Source organism: Gopherus flavomarginatus, chromosome 7, assembly GCF_025201925.1.
Source record: "Gopherus flavomarginatus isolate rGopFla2 chromosome 7, rGopFla2.mat.asm, whole genome shotgun sequence".
Lineage (NCBI taxonomy): Eukaryota > Metazoa > Chordata > Testudines > Testudinidae > Gopherus > Gopherus flavomarginatus.
Window position 1 is genome coordinate 70,479,304 of NC_066623.1, and position 25,794 is coordinate 70,505,097.

At 40.3% G+C, this 25,794-nt stretch overlaps 1 protein-coding gene across 8 annotated transcripts in view; it reads right to left on the reverse strand.

Annotated features, from left to right (window-relative positions):
• The window catches only part of KCNT2 (potassium sodium-activated channel subfamily T member 2), a 282,967-nt gene that overhangs the window by 17,835 nt on the left and 239,338 nt on the right, over positions 1-25,794 (reverse strand). For 5 of the 8 annotated variants that reach the window (XM_050961381.1, XM_050961380.1, XM_050961374.1 and 2 more), the window contains 5 exons: positions 21,496-21,597; positions 17,847-17,930; positions 14,883-15,011; positions 6,919-6,939; positions 5,169-5,469 (listed from right to left, as the gene is read on the reverse strand). In XM_050961381.1, the coding sequence (XP_050817338.1) occupies positions 5,169-5,469; positions 6,919-6,939; positions 14,883-15,011; positions 17,847-17,930; positions 21,496-21,597 (637 nt within the window). The remainder of the gene's footprint in view (positions 1-5,168; positions 5,470-6,918; positions 6,940-14,882; positions 15,012-17,846; positions 17,931-21,495; positions 21,598-25,794) is intronic. The other 3 variants (XM_050961379.1, XM_050961378.1, XM_050961373.1) reach the window with 1 other exon arrangement.

Sequence of the window (25,794 nt, forward strand, 5' to 3'; positions counted from 1 at the left end):
TATGACAGAAGGTGAGATATTTTGGTTTAGTGGAAAGGCTAAACCATTTACAGTAAGGGCAAAAATGAGGCAAAGGCCCCATTTGCACGAAGTAAGGTAAGACCTCTGTTATAGGGATGAAATCTTGGAAAGGTTCTCCTTGTGAAGTTTCCTCCAAGTGCCTCTGTTGGGAGCCAGGGTTTATTTTGGGAACACACTGGAAGCCAAGAGCCATCTGTACAAAGACCCTGTGCTTTCACAGCAACTGTGTGGTCTATTGAACCTCACTCTGGAACTAGTAACTGCTTCCATCCATTGCTGCCCCTGGAAACTCTAATTACTGACTTTTTATTAAAGTAAGAGAGTGGCTGAAGTTATAAAACTTATTTTCTTACCAGTTGGGCTTCCACCGTACACGAGTATCCTGTGTCAAAGTTAATGCAGTAAAAGTATCACTGATTGTCAGAAATATTCCTGTCTTTATAACATCCCAGCCTTCCCCAAAAAGTAGAGCTCCAATTTCTAAAGGCTGCATACAGTGAAAGGACAAGGGAGAATGGTGACTCCTCCTGCTATTGGGGCAGAGACAGATCTGCATTTGTGTTTGTGGGCTTCTTTCTGTGTGCATGTATAGGTGCTCTAATACTTTAGATTTTATGTGTTTTGCGTGCATGTGCATGCTCATGTGTATGAGTGATGCTAAAATATAACTGAAGCCTTGCCTAACAGTCCAGTCATTTATTTCCCAATCTCCAGAAAAGACTCATTTTTACCATTCTGTTCTTAACTGGAAGGGACAGTACACACACCAGTCATGATCAGGGTCAGAAACTGTCAGCACCTGTAGAAGTAGCTTCATTTGGATGACAAGTTGTCATGCTTACACCTTTAGGAACGTCAATCATTCTATATTCTAACAAACAAGATTTGTTACTGCTTAGTAACAATATTCCCAGCTGTCTTGTAATCTTCACTGTGTACATGTTGGAAAGAGGGAGGGAAAAATCAAATACATGACAGCAATTTTGATCAAGACAGATCATGCTTTTCATTTCAGAAACCAGTGTGCAATGGATTTTCTCACTATGACAATGTGTCATTTTAATTGCAACATATAGAATACTCCCAGCCATGTGGCTGCTAGATTTTTCTGTTCTGGGAGAAAACTACTTACATATCAATTTTAAACTACAGTTTGGTGAAAAAGCTGACTGAAGTAGCAAAAGAAACATCATTCCTGGTTAGTTCTCCCTTCTCTCCCCTCAGCTATCTGTGTTTGCTGTGTTAGGGAAAAAGACAAGTATATTCTTTCGTCAACATCTCTTTATATTTTTCCTATAGATAGGCCTGAGCCAAAACACTAGATACAAACTTCCCTTCTGAAAACAGACTATGTAAAAATGGCACCTTTTCACTCAATAGATGTGTTGCTGGCTATATTAGAAGCCGTAGCTGTTTTTCCTTACAAAAAAAAAAATGTACTGTTTTACTTTTTTTAGCCCTGCAGAACTAATACAGCTAATGTGATATGTGACAAGGTCAGGCCAGAAGGCTACAGGAGGGTGTAGGAAGGAAGGTAATGCCTCAAGATAAGCAGGTCCCTCTTCCCCAAGTAACTGAGCAGGGGTTACTCCAGGTTAATTAGGACACCTGGAGCCAATTAAGAACTTGCCAGAATGGGTTAAAAGCTTTCCCCCAGCCAGTTAGGGTGAGTGATAAGTTGTTATGAGAGTAAAGGTGAGCTATTCAAGAGCTGGGTGGTGGGGAAGCTGACAAAGACCAGGGGAGAACCCTGCAGGTATAGAGATTGGGGAGAAACCCTACCCTAAACAGGAGCTAAGGACCCTTCCAGGTCCAAAGACCTGAAGAAAAGGTCTGTCAGAGGGGAGAGAGTGAACCAGAGGTGAAAGTAAGCCAATATGCCCCAGTACGGTGTTCCAGCAAGAGCCAGTGCACTGCACCGGGGTGGCCCAGCTTTCCAAGGCAGAAATTTAAAGGGTCTGGGGCTCACGGCAGCAGCTGGAACCCCAGGCCCTTTCAATTGCTGCCAGAGCCCCACTGTTGTAGCCCTGGAGTAGCGGTGGGGCTCTAGGGGTTATTTAAAGGGCCGGGGCTCCTTCTGCCTCTACTGCCCTGAGCCCTTTAAATAGCCGCCGGAGCCCCGACGCTGCTACCCCAGGGTTCTGGGGGCTATTTAAAGGGCTGGGGTGGTAGAAACAGAGGAGTCTTGGGCTCTTTAAATAGCCCCTAGAGCCCTGGAGAAGTGGTGGGGCTCTGGGGTCTATTTAAAGGGCCCTGGGCTCCCGCTGCCGCTATGTTCCTGGCCCTTTAAACTGCTACCAGAGCCCCTGGCTGCTGCTGCTACTACCCTAGGGCTCCGTCAGGCTCCAGTGGCTATTTAAAGGACAGGGGCCGTAGCAGCGGCCGATTCCTGAGCCCTTTAAACTGCTGCTGGAGCCCCCAGCTTCCGCTGCTACCCTGGTGGGGGAGGGGAGGGCACTTACCAGTACAGGACGGGCTGGGGCTGACTCTGAGCTCCCCATCCCCACCCCTTCCAGTGGCCAGAGCTGGCCCCAACCTAGTCCCGTACTGGTAAGTCCCTATTTCTACTTTCACCCCTGGACTGAGCCATGCATTGAGTGTGGTGCTGCCATGCCCGAAAGGGCTACCAGAGACTGGTGGCTCTTCCTCCACTGACTGGAAGGTTGGGAGGAACCCTGCCCAACCTAAGTGGGGACAATAAGCCAAGGAGAGTGGGGAAGTAACACAGGGAAACTAGCAGCTTTCCTAGGAACTGGCAGTGTGAGGCTGCTACTTGTAGGGTCCCTAGGTTGGTGTCTGGAGTAGAGAGCAGGACTGCCCCCTCCCCCTTTCCTCTCACTGGATGTCCACTGAGGTGTCCAAAAGCCACAATGAAGCTGTGAGGGCTTAGCAGGCCCAGAAATGGGAAGACTGCTTGGAGACAGAATTTCCCCACCCACTATAAATGTGTGTGTGTGGGGGAGGAATCTAAGAGACGAGAGGCTATCCTGACCCACAGCTAGAAGGAAGCACAGGACCCACTGAGGTGGAGAAGAAGTCCTGCTACAGAAGGTAAGGTGGATTCTCTTCTGTCTTGGATTCAGTCAGTAGAATTGTTAATTAAGTTCTGATTGCACAATATTTATTGCTGGCAATAGATGAGCTAAAAAGAACCCATGCTGAGTCTCAGACCCTAGGCAGAATTTGCAGGCCTTTTGGTTAAAAAATAAAACATTGTGAACTGATCATATTTGACCTAGAATTACTGAGAAACAATAAACAGGGAATTCCCCACAATACCATTTCTATGATAACTTTCCAACACAGAAGAACACTTTAAGGAAAATTCAAATTAAGACACAAGCTTTTTGAGCTATAACCATCTCTCATTTTTCCCAGGTGTCACAATTAAGTTTCTTCTTCTAATCTTTAAGTACAAATGGTAGGAAGGGGTACAAACTCCCATAGAAACCCAAGGCCATCACAAACCTAATCATCACACATCTCACCAACTTCTGCTACAGGTGCAAGGTTTACTGTGCATATCTTTGAAGTTACCTTCTCTTCCATAAACACATAGAAGCACGTACATTAAAAAAAAACAACTGAAAATCCTACAAAATAAATCACTCCACTTCACACACAATTCCTCCCTGGGGAGAGGATGTGAGATAAAATGAACCACATGTGACAGATGCCAGTCATGTTGCTTAATGCATTCTTTGAAGAGACTCAGATATTAATGTGATGAGGGTGAAATAAGAACCTGTTTTAAAATTGAATTAAGTACAATACCAAATATGTACCAAAAGGATCCAGGATGGAAATTTTCTTTATGAATGCTGTGTCAAATGTGAATCAGTTTGTATAGCAAAAGTCTCAACATCATTTGTAAAACCTTGTATTAATCCTCTTATCTTTATTTTGGAAACTGATAAACAGGAATTTGCTGTTGACTAACTGCAGTTTATTTTACACTTGACTCCTTCTACAAACCTAGATGTTAGGACAGCAGCTGTTCCTGTAACTTTTGCATGTCATCTCCACTCAGAAATGGCTTTCTACTTCTTCAGGTTCCCAAAATGTAATGAGCTAGGTTCCATCCAGCTGGCACTCCCTAAGTCCATTAGAACATGAAAGATTGTTTTAGCCATCTGAAAAATGACTAGATCTGGTGCAAATTTAGCAACCATGCAATTAAGAAAATCAGGTCCCAACTCATCTAGATATTGGGCAAACAATGATATGTGAGCTAATGTTCAATCCTGTGTTTTTTGCCCAACATTGTATTAATTGTTAATCAAAATAAAACCAGAAAAGAATATGCAGTGGATTTTTCAGCTTGGATAGGAAGTTGGCTCTGATGTGCTACAAATTGCCATCTGTTTTCCAAAGTTATTGCCAATGGCTAAGAGAGAAGCTTTTGAAATGGCATGTAGTGAGCTGTGAGTCATGGTCTAGCTTTTTAGGCTCATGAATAACTTGATTTCTTGTGCTAAAATCTCTGGACAGATGCCCAATATACCTCTAAGTGTGCTACAATGCTATATGTATTAATTAAACAGATATTTTTCATACGCTTTTAAAAGCTTGAAAAACAGAGAGGGGGATGAAAAAACATTGAAGCATCAAGCTAGTGATGCATCACTCATAAATGTGATGTGAGCACATTGGGCATGTTTCCCATCTTATTTTAAAAATCAAAGGAAAGATGATATATCCTCCAGGAAAAAACAAACAAACAAACAAAACCCTTTAAAGTATAAGCAAAATTTACAACAACTGTTACCATCTGTTTATATGAATAAAGAGGATGTTACATCTATAGATATACAATATGATTATCTCTATAATGAACCTCCAAATACAAGAGAAAATGGTTTTCATTTCTGATTTCATGTCCTGTAGCAATAGCAACACCAATTGGTTCAACTGCCTTATGAATATCCCATCTAAAAAGAGATTGAGATTACCAAAACTAGAGCTGGTTGGAAAAGGCTCAATATTTTTTCACACATTTTTCTCCTTTTTTGATCAAAACTCTTGAGAAATTTGACCAATTATGAATTTCAAAATTTTGCACTCAGCTATAGTTGTACTTCGCCCATGGCATCCTATGATTTTATGAAATAAAATTAGGTGATATTAGACAATAATAATAGTCATACCATATCCTGCTGTGGAAAGTCCCAAGTGCTTCATTCTGTTCTTCACAAGTTCAGCAAGTTCCTGTCTTTCAGACCTCTTGTAAAGGCTCATCCGCTGCTGACTTATTTTCTCTGCTGTTTTGCCGGAATGCTTTGGCACTTTTCTGCTCAGCCGTCGGGCCCACTGCATGCTCTTCCGTCGTAACAAGGGATGATCTGACTGATCGCTGGATGTGGAGTTACGATGGTTATTGCGGTTGTTTATTTGTTCTTTGGTGTCTTTGGTGTCTTCCCATTCTTCGACGCTAATAGAAATCTGAGACTTCAAAGGGGAAAATCACATAAGAAATTAAGGGATTCAGGAAATAGATTTGTCAAAGAAATCATAGAGACCTTTCTCTTGTCTCCTTCTTCTGCTCCAATTCAGCAATGCAGTTAAGCACATGCTTAAGTCACACTCAGGTCAATAGAGTAAAGAACATATTAACGTTCAGCATGGCCTGCAGAATGGGCAGTCTTTTTCTCTATGTGCCCTTGGAACAGCATTATGTAGAGTGTGTGTGGCTTGATATAAATATGATCCTACATTCCCCAACAGCAAGAGAAGATATGCATTAGTTAGTGCTTCTTGTCATTATGTTTCTAAACATGAGGCTTCTATGCCTATTTCTAATAGAAATTCAATGCCATTCTGTTTCTTAGAAGCCAGGACTAAAACTATTTGAACTCAAATAAGTCAATCTATTTAGCTTTACAAAGAGAAGATTAAGAGGTGACTTTATAACTCTATTTAAGTATCTACATGGGGAAAATGTTTAATAATGAGCTCTTCAATCTAGCAGACAAAGGTATAACACAATCCAATGACTGGAAGTTGTAGCTAGACAAATTCAGCCTGGAAATAAGGCATAATTTTTAAACCGTGAATGTAATTAACCATTGGAACAATTTACCCAGGGTCCTGGTGGATTCTCCATCACTAACCATTTTAAAATCAAGATTGGATATTTTTCTAAAAGATTTGCTCTAGGAAATATTTGGGATAAGTTCTATGGTCTGTTATACAGGAGGTCAGACAAGATTATCATGATGGTCCCTTTCAGTCTTGGAATGTATGACTGCTAGCTCAATTAATTCAATGGAATGCGTCTTGCCTGTTGAAGAGAGACTTCTGGACTTCCTCACTGAGTACCTTTTATATGTTCTTAATTGCTTGAAATGTGCAAGCCTTTAGCAGGGATAAATTGCTGAAGTATGGAAGAGTCATATAAAAGGCATAACTCTCTGGCTGAAAGATTTTCACAAGTACACTGTTTAATACACCACAGAAAAAAGGATGACAATAGGAAAGCTATATTTTTCTCATGCATTGTTGTTGTTGTAGTGTCAGTCCCTGGGTATTAGAGAGACAAGGTGGCTGAGGTAATATATTTTAATGGACCAATTTCTATTGGTGACAGAAACAAGCTTTCGAGCTTATGCTTTTGTGCATAAGTATTAAGTATATGTCAAATATACTTCCTATAATTTGAGACAGATGTTTATGACTTTTATGGAAATGCCAGTTCATTTGTGTAGAAGACTATTACAATATTTAATTATAGGAGGGCCTTTGCACATGTTAAGGGAAATGACATGAGACCCTGAACTGCACTAACATTCTAATTTCACACATTGATTCTAAGCTCTTTCTGTTCTCTTTCCATACTGGTCAGGGTTACTTTCACTATGGTCAACACTAGGGAAAGGGAGACAAATAACAAACACTTACTTGTGAGGCCGTTTCTCGTGACTGACAAAGGGAGGAAAAAAGAAAACACAAACAGTTTAAACAATAGTGGGCAAACAGGAACAGACATGGACCATTTAATAGCAGTCACAAGTAATAAATATGGGCTGATGCTTTATTCTGAATGGAAATTTGGATTAAATTAAAGTTCTGTCGTTTGAACAGATCACTTAATGACTGCATACATGTTGCTTTTTAGCTGACTCACTGGAAATTTATCTGATGAAACTATCAATATATCTTGCATTAAATCATAATAATTTTAATAACAGAAGTGAAATGAAGTACAGACTGTAATACAGACAAAACATTGAAGGGGGAAGTAGTGTTCAATGCACTAGTAATGTTCATTTTTCTTGTATTTGTTACTGGCAGTGATCATTACCTCAAGTTTATCAAAAGCTATTGCTCCTATCTCATACACATTGTATTTGTATAAATATGCATGTTTAGCTCCTTGCTAGATAATGTCATTATATCATCACATTCCTTTTCTCTTAAAAAACAAGGTGTAGTACAAGTCATTTTAGCAAAGAACATACTTTTTGCGTGTGAAGAATTTTGTAAATAAAACTTTCTAAGAACAAGAATATTACATGGCAATCTGAACAATTTAAGTGAAAATCACTATCATAACACAGAAGGATTATTGTATGGCATGGACCATAATATCTATATTGGCAAACTGAATGAAGGAAACATTTTTCACACAAATGTTTATCAGGCTATTTATCTGATGTTGTTTACTTCTATCTAATTTACAAAGATATTAAACAGCATTGGTCCTTAGGCTGATTCATTATTGTTTGTTACTAGATTCAGAAGTTCTCTTTAATTGTAGCGTAGTGTTGTATAACTATATAGTTTTAGAATTATATTCCTGGTCCACTATTTTATCATCCATATTTTTATCTAAGGAGAATTGTTCAATTTTTTTTCAATAGAGATCATCATCTGCACATTGAATTTAACAATTACTATTGTGCTAAATTTTGTACATCATTTTAACTCTTTCTGGGAAAACAACAGCAAAAACATAGCTGAAGGGTAAAAGGGAAAGAGTAGAACAAATAATGCTCTATACATCTGTACAGTAGGTGTTAATCTCAAATTTATCAAAAGCTATTGCTCCTAAATTCATTTCACAGCTGCCTCTCCTTTACAGAGATGCTGCTTCCTAGCTAGATAATAGGAAAGGGTTCACCCTTTTGTTTGTTTACTGATTTCACATGCACTTTTGAAAGCATATATGTGACAAGGCTGCTGACACTGAATTCTTCTCATTGGGCTGGTGCTCAGGCTACAACCATTATTGATCTCAGTAATCAGTCACTATCAGAATCCTACTGTTTTTAATTGACTATCATATGTTACTTTAGTTTTAGCATACCATTAGTTGTACGTTTGTGGCACCATAATACCCTGTGCTCAGTTGTTGTGAGTTCTTCTGTTCTTATGACTTCTACCATGATTTTGCTTTTAAGAGTTCAGTGGAGTAGGAAAGGATGACATGTCCTCTGTTTTGTAAAATCCTTACTGATTTTTCTCATGTTGGTAATAATACTGCCTATGTTCTTCCCCAAGGGGTGATTTTGATAGATGGTACCACTGATGCTGAGCTGAAAAGAATGAGCTACAAATCCTGTAGTAGTACAGTTGACTCGTTCAAGTATGGTTGGAAAATAAAAGGAATCTGGAGAGCTAGTGACAGTCCAAAAGGAGAGACCGCAGCAAGCTTTGTTTTGTGCAGACATCTTTCATGTCATTGAACATTTATTTTATTTCATTTCATTTCAGAATGGGAATCCTCAAGCTCCCAAGAAAAAAGAGCACTTCATAGTGCATTAGAAATCTTTTTTAAGAGTCTATTTAATGACTTGCATGTTGTCAATATACGTATGTTTTTGCAAGGAGGTGGGGTTGGAGATAGAATGAATTGGTTGTGCTGTAGAATCAGGTAGATTGTGTCCTAGAAAGAGCAGTTTTACAGGCAACAGGGAAGCTGACATACTGCATTTTACTTTAAAGCTAAACTCCTCTGGAGCCTGGAACTGTCTTTGATCCATTGTTCAAGACATTCAGCCATCAGGGATGAGACTGATATGCACTTAAAATCAAAAGTCTTTTTAGGGAGGAGTATCCTGATCAGTGGAACTGGAGTAGAGGGCCATTGTTCACTGTGGGGACTGTAACTGACAGGAGCACCAGCTGAATGGGGATCATGGGGAGTGAGGCTGGAAGCAATTCTGCCACATGAACAGAGCAGTGTGCAGGAAATAATACAATTTTACTTACGCAACTTAACCTGCATCCAGTTTCATTCCTTGTGAATTAAATGTGGTGACAGCATCGGAGTTGTGAGCTCTCCACAGTGGAGAAGCTGGTAGTGTGAGCCACGGAACTCTATCTAAAGCCCCTCGGAGCCTTGGATTTTGCAGATACAAAACCTAGCTCAGTGATGGATCTGGTGAAAGGACGCATTCCAGCTGTACACAACCTGGTCATGCTGGAGGACAAGAGCAGCAGGAAAGTAAAACTGTTGCTATACTTTAGTGGGGAGCAAGGCAGAGAGGTCTGCACTACGCTGAAGCTCACCACTGCTTTAAGTTTCTCAGCAGTCCTAGAAGTCCTGGGGAAATATTGCTCCCCGAAGCAGAATGAAACTGTGGAGTGATGCAGATTTTTCACAATCCAAAGGGTAGACCCCGGTGTTACTGCCTTATGCACACAGGCTGCTACATGCTGTGACATTGGCAGACCAAGTGCCAGCTCATGCCCAGGTCACCATGTCAAATGGACATTAAAAAATACATAGGTAGAATCTGTCTGGATCACTTGTGGGTTAATGTTAATAAAGTATGTATTAGAATTATAAGAACATGCTTAGTGTTTAGACTATCAAATGCTTGTGAGCTGCTTTTTGCAATAATTTTACTTGTAATATCTGTGTTCCATAGTGTAATATTTGAGTAGTTGTATTGTGAGCCTCGGTGACCATTTGAATGGCTGTATAGGAGAGGGACATTAATTAGTATGAAGAGCAGCTCTTCTACAGAAATTGTTACATACCTCCTGAGAGAGGAGACCCATGACAGACTATGAGTGGATTTTACAGCTGGAAACTCCATAAATCTGGATTGAGGAACCATCAACAAAAAGATTTGAGACTCTTATTATTGTTCTGCTCTCCTCCCTGTGAAGAAGAGTCATGCAAGTGGACTCTTCCCATCAGCTCAGTATGCAGGTTGGAGCACATGGCAGGAGGGGGATACAAACTCTGAATCAAAAGAACTGGGTATCTCTGTGCTGCTTGGACGGGGTGGGTGAGCAGGAAGGTGTTTCCAGGCATAAACAAGAGATCCCCAGCTGCTTGGCCTCAGTTAGTCCTAAAGGTTAAATAGAACTTGCTGATTATAGAAGCCTATATTATATTTTGAAACGGCAGATTGTAACTCGTTAGTGTGTCTGCTTGCTTGCTTTAACCTTGTAAATAAGTCTCTAATTTCCTTTTCCTATCTAATAAACCTCATACACAGTAGAATCTCAGAGTTACAAACACCAGAGTTACGAACCCATTTGGAACTGGAAGTGTGCAATCAGGAAGCAGCAGGTGGAATCAGTTGTGAGAACAGCAAAGACACTGTTACATAAGGCTGCTTCCTCTGGGTCAGACAGCTTGTTAGCATTTGGTACACAGGAGTACCTCATCACAAGGGTGCCAAAACAGTCTAGTGCAGACACTGGTGGGACACATGACCAAAACACTGCTACTGATGAGAGGAGACCTGTTGCAGCCAGGAGGATAGAGATACTGCAGAGAGTAGATGGCCAGCAATCAGGGAAAGGAGGCATAACAGGAGTATGACAGGTCAGTCAAGGACCTAATTTCTCTGGTGTCACACACGCCTGTGAGAATCCAACCATGCAACAAACATGTCCAGAAGGTGTGGACTAAAAGAGTTGCGAGGGGTAGACTGGCACTCAGGTTATATAGGGTGACTGCACAAGAGGGACAAGTGATCCAAAGGAACAGGAGGCATGATGCAGCAGACACATTCAGAGAGCCTACAGAGAGATAGTGATCATCACAGAACACAGAGACAGAGAACCATCCAGAGGCCAACCCCACAGGCAAGAAGGAAACTCCACAGAAAGATAGTTTGCTAGACTCACAGACAGGTGACAGGGAGACAAAGGGATCATTCTCAGTGTGATTACCTGTTGAGGAGACCAAACTACCCCAAAAGCTTTGTGGTAAAATTGAGACTCCAGCTTGGCTACATAATAACAACCTCTAGCCAAAGAGGCATGGTTGGAGGGAGTCTGGATGTCAATTATTTGTTTTTAATGTGTATATTAAAATGCTTGTAAAAAAAAGTTGTATCAAGAGGGCCAGTGTTATCTGTGGGGACTGCTATTGACAGGACACCAGTGGAACAGGGAGTCAGGCTCTAAGCAACTCTGCTACATGGACAGAACAGTGCACTAGGTTAAATTAAGTTTCACTTAATCAACTTAGCCAGTATTCAGCTTCACCTTTTGTGAATGAAATAAGCAGTGAAGCTAGGGCAGCAGCAAAGAAAAGAGAAGTCTTTGTTCAAGATCGCAAAATATCCATCCCACCACAGAAACAGATCCAAGCTCTTTTAGCCAGCTGTCCTTGGTGTATATAGTCAGCTTTTCTGGTCTCTCAGTGAGTACTCCTGGGTAGGCAGTAAATTGTTTCTCTGTTTTTAGATGAGACAGACATTTTTTATAGGAGTGGAAGATTTAAGATGAATTAATGTTTACATACATGAAAAACTGAGGAAATATTTTAAAGGAAAATAGAAAAATTAGCTGGATTGTTACCTATATTGACAATTGCTCTCTTATACAGACCACAGTTATTATGGCATTGTGCAATGTTGTGTGAAAACTTCCAATACTGTCAGAGACTCCATATAGTATTATTTATAAAAATAAATATGGTTTATAAAAATCTAAGGTAACAACAATGATGCTATCATCTGTTTCTAAATTATGGGCATACAACAAACAAGAAGAAGCTACAGTACAAACTACTTGTAGATACATTTCATGCTCCTCTGACTGTAAAATAACTTCAATATTTTACATTGTGAAAAGATTTAGTTCATTATGTCAGTGAGATTTAGTTGGTAAAGATTTCACCTGTACGACAGAATCCTAGGTTCCAAAATTCTACCATAGGATTAGGGCTAATACCTACTGCTGACATGATAGTGTATAGTATGTAGTGGGATGATGAATTTTGAGAACTCATGTCAACAACTTACTAGTATAGGTTAGCTCCCATCTCTCAAATTAAACACATTTGAGTGTCCAAGGCTGTGTGAACTATTTATCATATAATTGCTTCTGAATTCACCTATGCTATCTCTGCATTAGTGATGCCCTGGAGTAGAAAGATGATAATTTAAACCAAACACAGTTCTACAAGAATACCATGCTACAGGATGTGAATTAGAACTGCTTCCTCAAGAGTGTCATAAAGGACATGAAATCACTGCAAATGAGTGGCCACTGGATTGAGACAATGTAAAGCACATGCATAATATCATGAATGGGCTTTAGCACAACAGACTGACAGCTAGGAAAATGGAAGTATATGTTCATGGATGTTTTGGTGAAGTTTCATTTCCAACTTTGTTACAATTTGTTCGGACAGATTTTTTCTGAACACCTCTAATAACCCAGGTGTTTCTTTAATGTAACAATGATCCTCCCACCTGTGCACATAGGCAATTGGGAGCTGAGAACAATAGGGCAAGGTGTTCATATAGCAGTAATGTCCCTGGTAAGCTGAGTGCTATACACAGAAATAAAAGAGATGTTTGGTTTCAGATTGGTCCTTTATAGCCTAACATCTTGTGACAGGAGGTTGCTTTGTAGTCTTATAGTGGGGTGGACACCCGCTCCTGCCCTGAATGGCTTAAAAGAGTCTTGGGAGAGGGCTGTGGTAGGGGAAAACTTGGGCTAATTGGGGAAGTAGCCACAGATGGGCCATGCCCCAATCAGGCCACAGCTGGCACTATAAAGAGGCTGTGGGCCAGGTGCACAGGCAGTCTCTCTCTAGGCACAGAGGGAGAAGGACCTGGTTGCTTGAGACTTGAGTAAGGTACTGGAGTAGAGCAGTGCTGGGGAATAGGGCAAGGGAGATGAGGAGCTCCTGCCTGGAGAACCCCCAGGTTTCAGGCCTAGCCAAAGGCCTGAAAAGGTACTGGGCTTGCAGAGGTGCAGCCCGGGGGTAGGTGGAGGCAGCAGGTTCAAAACCCCCTTGCCAATGATGAGTGATATGGACTGCAGTCTGCCCCAGAGTGTGGGGGATAGATGAAGACTGGCAGTGAACACTGAGGCAAGGTGGGGATAGAAGGTGGGGATTCCCCTGGGAGGGAAGCCCAGAGAGTGGGGGTACTGCTAGGGGGCAGAGCCCAAGGGAGAGGGGCACTGGGGTCTGGGAGGGATACGGGGCCAGCGACAAGCAGTACATTGGCTTGCAGAGGGCACTCCAATGGCTGGAACACTAATTCCCCAGAAAATGCAGGAGGTGCTGCAGAGGTGAGTTGTGCATCACTACAGGTGTGTATTAGCTTTCAGTTTATTGGATTCTTCCATTATTGCTGTAGAAAAGCTATTGACTAGGACTCAAGTCTGCAAGTTGCTCAGCAACCTCAGCTCTTATCACCTCTGAAAGCTGCTCAGCACTTTTCCAGATTAAACTCTTGATGTGCCCAAAGCCACTGGTTTGGACTAAAAACTGAAAAGGAGAGGAAAAGCTGTTAACACGTGGTTCCGCAATTAAGGGTGTTGTGGCACTTCAACAGGACCACCAAAACAGATAATGTATACTAAATTTAATAAATAGTTGCAATAAGACTCAAAGACTTAAATAAACCTGGGACCACTACATTGAAGAAGTCATTACTCCTTCTAGTATAAAACCCTGCAACAGAAAATACAACCAGGGAACATCTATTATGCTAGTGATTCCAGAATTCCCACAGCAATAGCTGGCCTTTTGTGGACAGAATTTTCAAACTTGGAAGACTAATGCTAGATACCCAAATCCATATTTAGACATGTCAATAGATGGCCTAATTTTCCAAAGGTTCTGAGCTCCCACAATTCTCATTGATGTCAATTTGTTTAGCAGCTTTGAAAATCAGGCTACTGTCTTTTATTTATTCATTTGAATGTGTAAAAAAAAAAAAAAGAGAAAAAAAAAAGAGGCACATGTTTAAACATTCTGTGTATCTCTGAGAAACTCTACTGGATTTATTGTGTTTAAGTAGCCATAACTAAGGCTGCGAGTTTGTCATGGAGGTCACAGATTCCATGACTTTCTGTGACCTCAGTGACTTCTGCTGTGGCTGGCCAATGAGAGCTGTGAAGCCGGTGCTCTGGGTGGAGATAGCGTACAGAGCTGCCTGGCTATGTTCCGCCTAGCAGCTGAGCGAAAGGGATGTCGCCACTTCCAGGGAGCCCTTCAGTTAAGCACCACGCAGAACCCACCTCACCCCGTCCCATGTCCCAATCCCCTGCCCCCTCCCACACCCAAACTCTGCTGCTGCTCAGGGTGGGAGGTGCGGAGCCATGTAGGGAGTCTGCCAGCCCAGCCAACCTCCCCAGCACCAATAGAGTTCCCGGACTGCGCGCCACTGCCTGCACCCACCCAGAACCATCTACTGTTAAATGAAAAGAATAAATTTACTATCAAGTGGAATGATTGCTTGAAACAGTATAGTATGTTACACTTGTAGTATTATATTACATTCCACCTTTCATTTAAAAAAATGTAGTAGAGTCAATAAACTATTGTATGACCTCTGTAACTGTGTATAGTCATTGCACTACCAGTATCTTAATGTATTACTATGTGGTTTGGATTATCCAAACAAGAAATTGGTATATTAAAGCAGGCAAACCTCAGATGTTGTAAGTTTTTGGGATTCAGTTCTATAGATTCCAATAGGAATATCTCCTGTTGAAGAACAAAGTTTCTGATATAGTCTGGCATATGTTCTAATCCATAGGTCATCTTCTGTGATTTTCATCTGGAAAAATAACAGCAGAAAGTAAGGTTCTAATTCTATAACGTTTTCCTCTTTCCCTTTGAGATGTTGTGTATGACATTGTACCCCATAACACTTAATGAAAATATGCTTATGAATGTATCTATGATATAACAGGAATACATTTTATGCTACATATGCCATGTGACATAGCTATGTAAAGGTTATGATCTACTGAATATATTCATCCTATTTGTATGCATGTATAATTTTTTGTATTCAATTTATGAATATTGGTTGTATACTTACTTGATTTCTAAGTAGCCTTATTAAAGCATTTGGTCAGCTTCTTGAGAAATGAGAATGGGCAAATTAAGTGCCCAATCAAGAAACACTTAAAGGACAATGAATCTTAGAAGGCTCCAATCCATATAAGAAGTCTACTTGAGGACGTTCAGGGTAGCATGTAAACAAGGGTTGCTGCCTATAAAAACTGAGTCATGCATGGACACGTGACTTGCCCATGTGACTCCAAAACTCCATCCTGGAGTTGGATTTTGCATAGGAGAGAAGAGGAGGTCTCCACCCACGAGTCAGTCTATTTAAACCCCTGGGAGACCCCTCCATTTGGTCTTCAACTATCTAAAGAGATATCCTTGAGGGTGGAGAGGCTACCTGAAAGAAACTGGAACAAAGGACAGTAACTACAGGGGGTGTGAGTGATTGCTGGACCCAGAGTAGAATGAGATTAGTCTGCAAAAGGAAGCTTACTGGAATTCCTCTGAGGGTGAGGTTTTTAATCTGTATTCAGTCTGCTTACTGTATTAGACATAGACTTGCATGTTCTATTTTATTTTGGTTGGTAATTGACTTTGTTCTGAGGTTGCTACTTGGAACCACTTAAATCCTACTTTCTGTATTTAATAAAGTCACTTTTTACTTATTTAATTAACACAGAGTATGTATTAACACCTAGTGGGGACACGCAAACAGCTGTGCATATCTCTCTATCAGTATTATAGAGGGCAAACAATTTGAGTTTACCCTGTATAAGCTTTATATACACTTCTTAACCTGCTTTCAGTTAAGTCTACAGCTGTTAGGGAACATGGTTCAGACATGGGTTTGGGTTTGCAGCAGGCTAGTAGGTCTGGCTCAAACCAAGCAGGGCACTGAAGTCCCAAACTGGGAGGGCAGGGAAAGCAGGGGCAGAAGTAGTCTTGGCATATCAGTTGGCTGTACCCAAGGGGGGTTTTGTGATCCAACCCGTCACACCCTTCCTAAGGGACTTTCCCAAGCAAATGCCTCAGTATTTTGGAAAGGAGCTTCCAGTTTTAAAATTATTTGGTAATTCTTTTACTGACTGTCTAACATCCATGTTAAGTCTTAGAGTAAAAGAAAAGTAAAATGTCTGACAGCACAAATATGGTGTCATGGAGAGACTGAGGAACACAAAGAGTAATTTGAATTGAGAAGAATTGAGTATGTGGCATTAGGAGAATTGAATCTATTTTACTTGTCTCAGCAACCAGAATGTTAGAACGATCAAAGTAGCACTATTAAGCATGAATGTCATGTGAAATTAATTTGAAAATTCTTCCACATCTTCCATAACTACTACGATAGAGCTACTTAAAAAATGACGACATTTGAGATACAACCAATGTGATTCAATTTAAGACACTGTGCATCAGCTTGCATGGTCATAATGGTTGACTAGCTGGTGGAGGAAAAATGTTTAAAATAATAGATGTAATTTTTGAAACAAGTTACTTAAAGAACTGTTAAGCCAGGGGATGCCTTTCATTTCCTAGTGCCCAGTCTTGTAAACCTTGTCTTACATGACTAATCCTGTGGACGTCAGCAGGGATCATTCATGTAAAGAAGGGATTGTAGAACTGATGTCCTGAAGGCCTGATACAAAGCCCAGTGGAGAAATTCTTGTTGACGTCAATGATCTTTGGATCATGTCCTTATCCTCTGAAATAGGACATTAACACTGCCAGTATTGAACTTATTGAGCAATATCACTGCTCCCAATAGTAAGCTCAGAATTTGCAAATTCATTTCAACTTATTCATGTTGTGAAATGTCTTTCACATTTGAGGCTACTGGACTGAATATAATACATTATTTATATGGCACCTGTGGCAGCGAATGCCATTTCCTTTTCCTTTTAAAACTATCAAACCCCTTTGTACCAATCTTTCATTGTTGGTTGAGATAACAGCACTTCATCCAAGGAAGCTGCTTTGTCGCTCATGAATAATTGATTCAGGCATGATGAATAATAGATATGATAAAGCCTCTAATTTCCTAGGAGCAGGAAATACAGTATGAGAAACTCAACTAACCTATGCCTTCTACCTTTATCCGATATTTAGGGCTCAGTTCTGCCCTGATTTTACCACCAGTGCAAACTCATTTGACATGAGTGGGGTGGCACAAGATAAAGTCCTAGCCACATTTAGCCTTTCAGTAGCCAATAACTTTCATTAATAAGTACTTTCATATTCTTTAAATTCTGTTTAAGGGTGTTTTACTCCATACAAAAGAGTATTATAGACAATCTATAGAGTTTTTTTCAAAATCTTTATTTAAATTCCAAACACTGGCATAACATCTGCTGTTTTTTTTTCTCTGTCTTTTTTTTTTTACATATCTTTTTATGTTTGTTTTGTTTTGCAGGTAATCAAAGTGGTGAACTTTTCCACCTATTTTATCGAACTTTTACTCTGAAGATACGGAAAATAATGGCCTTCACTTTACTCTCATGAGAGAACCATAGTACAAAAAGAGCAGTGGCATTTTGTGGAGGGCACAGAACCTTCTATGGCACCATTTCATCATCTTTAATAAAAACAAAACAAAACTTACTGAACAAAGAAACCCAGATCCTGGTGTGGTATCTAGTCCCAGGAGAAGTCTTGTGATAGAGATCATATAATCCTTCACAAATGACTGCAAGATTAGAAAGAGAGAGAGAAAAGAAAATTTAAGTGCACAGATAAGCAGGTGATTACAAAGTCAGCAGCACTATATGTGAATTCTGAACTAAAATATTCACAACAGGTCATTTTTTTCCTGGTGAAAATACGAGGTATTAAGGACTGTTTAATCTAGCAGAGAAAGGCATAACAAGAACCAATGGCTGGAATTTAAAATCAGAAAAATTGAAACTAGAAATAAAGCATTTTTTAAAAGTAGGGTATTGAAACAAACTACCACAGGGAGGAATGGATTCTCTGTCTCTTGATGTCTTCACATCAAAACAGGATTCTTTGCCACACAAGCTACTGGGCTCAGTGCAGAGGTAAAGGAATGAATTCTATAGCCTGTGTTATACAAGAGGTCAGACTAGATGATCTAATGGTCACTTCTGACTTTCAAATGAGTGAATCTAAGCTAAACTTCTCCCTTTAGGCTGGGTTACAGGGAGGCAGAGGGTTATCCATGGTCCTTCAGTTGTAACAAGTCTGTTCTGTGCCATCTACCTACTTGTGCATTGGGAGCCAGAGATCAGAGAAAGCCGTCAATCCTCTTCACTCATGATACTGTATTGGCTTTCAGTGGATGGCTGTATGTTTGGTTGGTTCAATATAGACTCAATAGATTCTTGTTGGTCAAAGTTGCAGACTTGGGTCTATAATTAGCTTTTATAGCAGCTTAATCTTAGGGTTTATCTACACCCAGAAGTTGTATTGGTCTAAGGTGTGTGTGTGTGTGTGTGTGTGTGTGTTTTTTAAGCTGGTAAAAAAAACTGTGTGGCTATTCTTATTTTAATTTAAACCAGGCTTGTTTTGGTTTAGTTTGTTTATTAGGAATCACAGAATCGCAGAATCATCGAACTGGAAGGGATCTCGAGAGGGCATCTTGTCCAGTCCCCTGCACTCATGGCAGGACTAAGTGTTATCTACACCAGAGGTTCTCCAACTGTGGTCTGCAGATCGCCAGTGCTCCATGAGCTCCATTCAGGTGGTCTGTGGATAGTTACCTCTAAAGTGACCGCCTGGGCGACCACACACGAGAGAATGAAGGGCCACCAACCTAATTAGTGGAGCCACTCCTAATTAGTAGAGCCACTGCCTGGACCCTGGAGAAGATGCACATGTAAGGTGAGGTGGTGGTTTTGGGGGAAATAAGGGGTAGGTGGGAGGGGGAAATGGGGTGAGAAGGGGGGTGGGGGGGAATTTGGAATGTGCAGGGTTGCAGTGGCCAGAGAAAGAGGCGACTTTCCCCAGCTCCAGGGCTGCGGCTGCTGGGGAGACAGAACCCTTCTTCCCAGCCCCAGCTCGGGGGCTGTCATGGTGGTGGAGAGAGGGAGAGTCCCCCCTCAATCTTTCCCAGCCCAGCTGAGGGGCTGCTATGGTGGGGGAGATAGGGAGAGACCCCTGCCTCCTTCCCAGCCCCAGCTCGGGGGCTGTCACGGCGGAGGAGAGAGGGCACATCCATTGCATTAGAAAGGTAAGACTACTGATATTAAAATGAGTTGTGTGCTTTTATTTGTAGAACAAAAAAAATTTATTATTAAGCTTTTTTTTATATAGCGCTTTTATCCAAAACACTTTACAATAGCTAGCTAACGGTACAAACAACATTTGGAAAGATCATTAAGTGGTCCGCCTCAGCAATTTTCAAGTGGTCCATGAATAAAAAAGTTTGAGAACCACTGATCTACGCCATCCCTTTAATCAGTTTAGACTGAACTGGCATACTCTTAAACAAAAAAATGCTCAACCTGATTTGGGATAGAGACCTGAACCTAGTCTCTCACATCCCAGGTGAGAGTCTTCACCACTAGGCTGTTGCTTCCTTCCCCACAGAAATCCCATCCTAGAGCTCAGAAACCTTCCCAATGAAATTTTCATCAAATAGATATGTTTACATGAAGAGCTTGGTTTGGACAAATCAAGTTTTTCAAATGAAAAACTTTCTGCCAAAAAATTCCAGACCTGCTCTATTGACTGTAAATTGTCTCATTCCAACCAGTAATAACGTTCTGTATACAAAGAAAATTCTGGCTGATAACGTATAACAGCAAATATAAAATACTGAGGATGGCAGGAGTTAATAATGACAAAAATCTGTTTCCATAAGACAGTGTCCTCATTCATCTATCACTTGTAAAATAATACCAAATTTAGTGTTCATATCCTGGGGCAGCGTTAGAATTTGCCCTGTGAGTAAATACATTTATTTCCAAAATGTACAGCAATTGATGAATAGCTTTAAATGTTGGGTTTTTGGTTTTTGTAGCTAAATACCTGCCTCCTGTATTGAAAAGTTTGACAGATATACGTAGCCTCAAGAAGTTGCTCTGCATGCTATATATTTTCTTTTGGAAAGCCTCTTCAAAAAAAAAAAGGCAAAAAAACCTCCAACTAGGTTTAAGGTTACAGGTAATAACGAATGTGCAACCAAACTAATTTCTGAAAAACTGAGCAGCTGGGGCCTGATCACCCTCAGGTGGACTTGATTTAGGCTGCTCTGTTAGAGCCAGACTCTCCTATCCCAACTCACACCGAGTGGAAATGTGGAGTTAGGTACTATTTGGTGTAATTAAGTTTAGCACTGTCTAGCATTGTGGGCTTGTTACTGTAAACACATGAGTTACGTCACTCATGTGAATCATTCTGTTGGTTTCCATGGGATTACTCAGATGAGTAAAGTCAGTCATTTGCAGGACAAGGATCTGACTTTGTAAAGCAGAACACAAGTCAAGACTTGGCAACTACATAGTAAATGGCATAATCCAGATGGGTGCATGCGTATAGTATGCATTATTAATGTCCCTTACACTTTGGCAGTGAAGAGCTTCAGGTGCAAAGTTCCAGTGTGACTAGCAGGAACAATTTGCATATTCCATTATGATCACTGTTGGGTTAGTGAGTGAACAGACACTAACAGCCAAAGCATGTGACCTCTTGGCTCTGTCTTGGCATTCCCTGCTGTGGCTCTGTCATGGAGGTTGGTGAAACACCCTTTTTTCATTTTCTTTTTTTTCTTTCTTTTTTTATTTTTAATTGGATTGTTTTTATTGGATTGGAACATTTCTAAGTATTGTAAATGAGCCTTTAGTTGTTCCTCTCCTGATGAGTTTTCTGGTGCACTCCGTATTCGGGGCAGCTAGAACTTGGCTCTGTATGGCCCCAGGTCTGCAACTGGTTCTGTGTGGTGGATTCCTGGACATTCATAGTACACCACTATATGAAGCCCTAGTTGCAGAATCATCTGTCTAATCTTATGAAGGTTACACGCTTAAAACAATGTCTTTAAAATGTTAATATTTTACTAATAATCAACTATATAACTATAATACTATAAAGAAAAAGCTTTTCCTTACACTACTTTAAAAGTAACTTTGTTTGTTTTTTCATATATTAAAGATAAAGCAATAATAACCCAATACATATCAACCAGCATACAACAAAACATTACAAAGTGGCTCATGTAACAACTAAATATAAATCTATGCAGTGATAAAGCATTTGTGTTAGAGAACAGTAGGTGTTGTCATGTACAGTACCTGGTACAGCAGGGTGTCCAACATACTAATGCTGAAAACCCTTCCAGCAGCAAAAGGCAGTCGAAACATAAATGCCAGATTAGAACCCTTCTCCCGTTCTTTCTGTTCAAAGATTAAAAATAAAGAAATTAAAATAATTTCAGAGGTTCCTTTTATCTTTTAAAAAACACAGTATATAATGTCACAGCGGTGCTTCCTTGGAACAAACTGCAGCAACCAAAATAAAATTTACTTTCTCTGGGTAGTCATTCATTTGTGTTTACAGATAGAAACAAAAACATAGCAAATTACAGGTGTCAGGATCAATTATTAAAGGCCTGATTGTTAGATTTGTTGCCTGGCTCTTAACCTGCTAGAGGAGATCCCCACACCTGCGTGGAGTCTCATGGGTCCATGCTAGCAGATCTGCTTGTCTGATTAGACCCTGTGAGTGATTCAGTCTTTGGGAGAGAGGGAAGGTTGGGGGCTGCTCATATTGGGCCTGATCCAAAGTTAACTGAAGTCAATGGGAGTCCCTCTGTTGCCATCAATGGGTTTTAGATCAGGCCTACTGTATCTAGTGAGGAGGCACCAAACCCTATTGGAAGTTCACTTCTCTGATGTCTGAGGCTTGTACAGGGAACCACTAAGGAGAAAATAAGAACAGAGGGTTCTCTTGCAGAGGTTGGGAGGTTGCTGAACAGGGAAAGAAGAGGTGGAAGCTAGATGGGGCCAGAGGCTGTTGTTTTGATACCTTTGAGGAAGGGAAATAGAGATAGAAAAAGTGCAGAAACATTATAATGATATCTCTCTTCCCTCCTTCCTTCCTCTTCCTTTCAGATAAATTACATTAGGTCCTACTGCTGCTTGTTCCTGTAGCTATCAGAGAAGAGAGCTAACAGGTTTGAAGCATTTTCAAGAAATCAGTGATAAATGAAATGCAGGCTTTCAATCCTAGAGATGTCATGAACAGTTGGTCAGTGTGGTAAAGATACTCTGCAAACTTCCAAGTTAAAGAGTCACATTTGCATACAGACTAGCAGTCTGTTGGAACCAATGTGTCATTTATATGTACTCATGTTGACTTTCATCGTGTTGTCACACCTGCTGTTTTTCATTGTTTGACATTTTCATTGTGAATAAATGTTGATTTGTATGAACACTGTCAAAAAAAGTCACAAAGTAGGAAAATTCTTTCCAGTTTAAAATATCTAGTAAAATCACTTAAGATATGACATCAGTGGAATTTCTTTTAAAAACTAGGCTCCTTTTGAGCTAAAGCAGACTGACATTATTAAAATTAAACATTTGTTATTTCTCTTTTTAAAATGAAGAAAATATAGAGTTTTATGCCAAATTTACTATCTTTATTAAATTTGTTTATTAAGCAATGAAGAGTGGCAACATAAATAAAATCCCCACCTCCAAATACAACTAATAATCCACTGTTTCCCTAAAATTATAGCATTGCTAACATGTTTCTGTGGTACTAATATATCAGAGTGCCAGTTGACTAGTGTTCATCTGCTGTATGAATAATGAAACCTCAGTGTCGCTGTAACTCTTTCTGTCCACCAAGATTTGAGGCAAACAGATAATTTATTGATTGCTCTAGTGATCACTCATGCATTTTTTGATTATCCAGTTACACTAGCCAATAAATTATTGGCTGCCAGAGCTTGCAATTCTTTCACATGCAAAACTCATATTAACTTCTACAGGAGTTCTGTCACCAGTCCACATGCAGAGAATTGTGTATAGTAGAGGCAAAATGCTTCCTTTGCCCACTGGTGTGAAGAAGTTTCAAACTACACAAACTCTGTGGAAATGTGCACATCTCCTGTTGTGACATGCCGCCGGGAAGCAGTGTTAACAGGTGCTCTACTTCTTCGGGTGCATAAAGGGAAAGAATGAGCATGTTGGAGGGGTGTGGGGAGATAAAGGCTATAATGGTAAATTGCTGTCTCCCCAGCTGCAGCTGTCAATATTTTATTTTTTATAGTGACTATTCCAAACAACCTACAATGGGTCATCTTTAGAGTAGGCTAGGTGAGGCTCCTCTGTCTTCAACTACTGCTGCTGGTCTTGGCTTCCACTCCACTTGTTCAGTGTTTTCCACAGTATATGTACTTGCAAAGGCATCTCTGAACTGGTCCCCGTTCCACTGTCAGAATTGTCTGTTGTGTCCATGCTAGCTCCCTAGAGACCTCCCCAGCTAATCAAGTCACTTGAGCATTTACCCTACTATCAAACTCCCTCTGCCCCCGCAATAAAAAATCTTATTCTTCTCATTAAGGTTCAGTAGCTCCCATCTCTGCTAACCCCACATGATCAGGGCCAAGAATTCATCCATTAATGACAGAGTTATTAGGCTCTATACACAGTTAGTATGCACATTCAAGTACTTCCATAAGGAAATTGGTCAAAGGGAAATGAACATGCAGATAAAACTCTGCACCCTCCTGCTCCCCTGGTCCTTATGTATACTTGGCCAGAACATTAAGCCTTAAAATAATAGATTTGGCCTTAAGGGGAAGTATTATATAATGGATGAAAACATAAGGGATTTATATAAACTATTCTAAAACTCAACTTATTCTAATAGAGAATATCCTTTCTACATGTGTTTTAACCATCACATGAAGATTTTTCTATTAAAATCTAAAACACGATTCAAAAAATCTCTGAGACTTTTTTTCATAGAAGATGGCAAATGCCTTTGAGCAAGAAAAGTATTGGTACTAAAATATATTACATAGCCTAGTGTTCATTCGTGCTTTTAAAGAGCTTAATTATTAGAAACACAGCAGCTATGAAAACCATTTAAAGTACACAGGGAGATTAGTGCCTAGGTATAAATGTCTTTTAAGGTAGAATTAGCAGAAGTACTTGGTAGTGGGGTATATGCTTCATTCTGGTGCTGAAAGAATTAATATGGGTCTGAGAGGCCAATTATGCTACCTGATTGCACCTGGAGGGTAGGCCAGGTTTAATTAAAGATAAAACCCAGCTGGGGAAAGGAGCAGGTGACTCTAAAGAAGGGAAGTACAACTTAGAAGGTGATTGCAGAGAGAAAGTCTGCAGTTACTTTCTGTGATAAGTAAGTAGGGAAGACTGGTGGGGTCAAGAAGCATCCCTACAGAGAATGTTGGCCCTGGAATTTTTTTCTAAGTAGCAAAGTCTGTTAGGAGATTCGGAGTGACATAAAACAGTCACTGGGGTGGAGTAACTTCTGGCAGTGAGCCCTTGTAATGGGACTGGATTTGGTCTTCTAGGGAGAGACCCTTGTGAAATGTTCAATAGAAAAACAGAAAGGAATGGGCAAAAATGGATTTATATTTGTACCTGTAATTTGGGAATTTGTTGGGAGATTTCTGGAGGGGAGTCCTGGCCATGAGAAAAGGGTAAATTTAGAGACCATGAGAGAATTCTGCTGACAGAGTGTGGTAGGAAGAAGTCCAGGGAGGTGGAAGCAATGAGTCTAGGATCCCTGGACTAAAATCCAGGCTCATCTGTCTTCAACTACTGCAAGGGGGACTGGTTTCCCCTACTAGCTACTGGAGAAGATGGTGTAAAGCCCCTGAGAAGGGGATAAGGAGTGCTGAAAGCCTCTGAGAGAAAAATATGAGGATCAGGGGGCCCAGAGTTGTGATCAAATACTTCTTTGAAAAACATTGGACTTTGTTACTCCAAAAGAGATGGGACAAAAGCATGACCTCACAGGAGCACTCAGTTGCAAGAAGAGAATTCACTGTAGAACAAGATCAACCATCAACAGGGGCATTAGAGAGAACATAAGCCTGCTAAACTATACCGAGCCATGAGGACTTCATTTTTCTACACACTTAGCATTGGCCAAGTATTCTCACTGAAATCAGTGGAAGGCTTCCTGTTAACTCAATGGAAGTATTCAGGCCACCTCTGAGCACTTTTTGAAGTACCAGTCATATACTTAGTTACTATTGAATAACAGGCTTGAACCAAAAACACATTATCTTGAGTACTTCCAAATTTCTTTGAAGTTTGAATCTAGCCTTTATGGTTCAGGTTTACTTCTAATATTTTATCTTTTTTGATATATTAATTTGTGACTTGAGTCTCAGGATAAAAAAAGAATTAGAACTAAATAGAGTGTGTGAGCTGAAAATTCCAACACTGAAAAAAAGACAGTGACACAATCTCACATACAAAAACTACTTTTGATGTGGCTTGGGTTTTGGCCAGGATTGGAAGCTTTTACTGTGTGGTCCTAATCATTACTAAAATTGCTCTCAGGAACATCTCTATCATCTCCTTCTGTGATGTATTCATGATAATCAT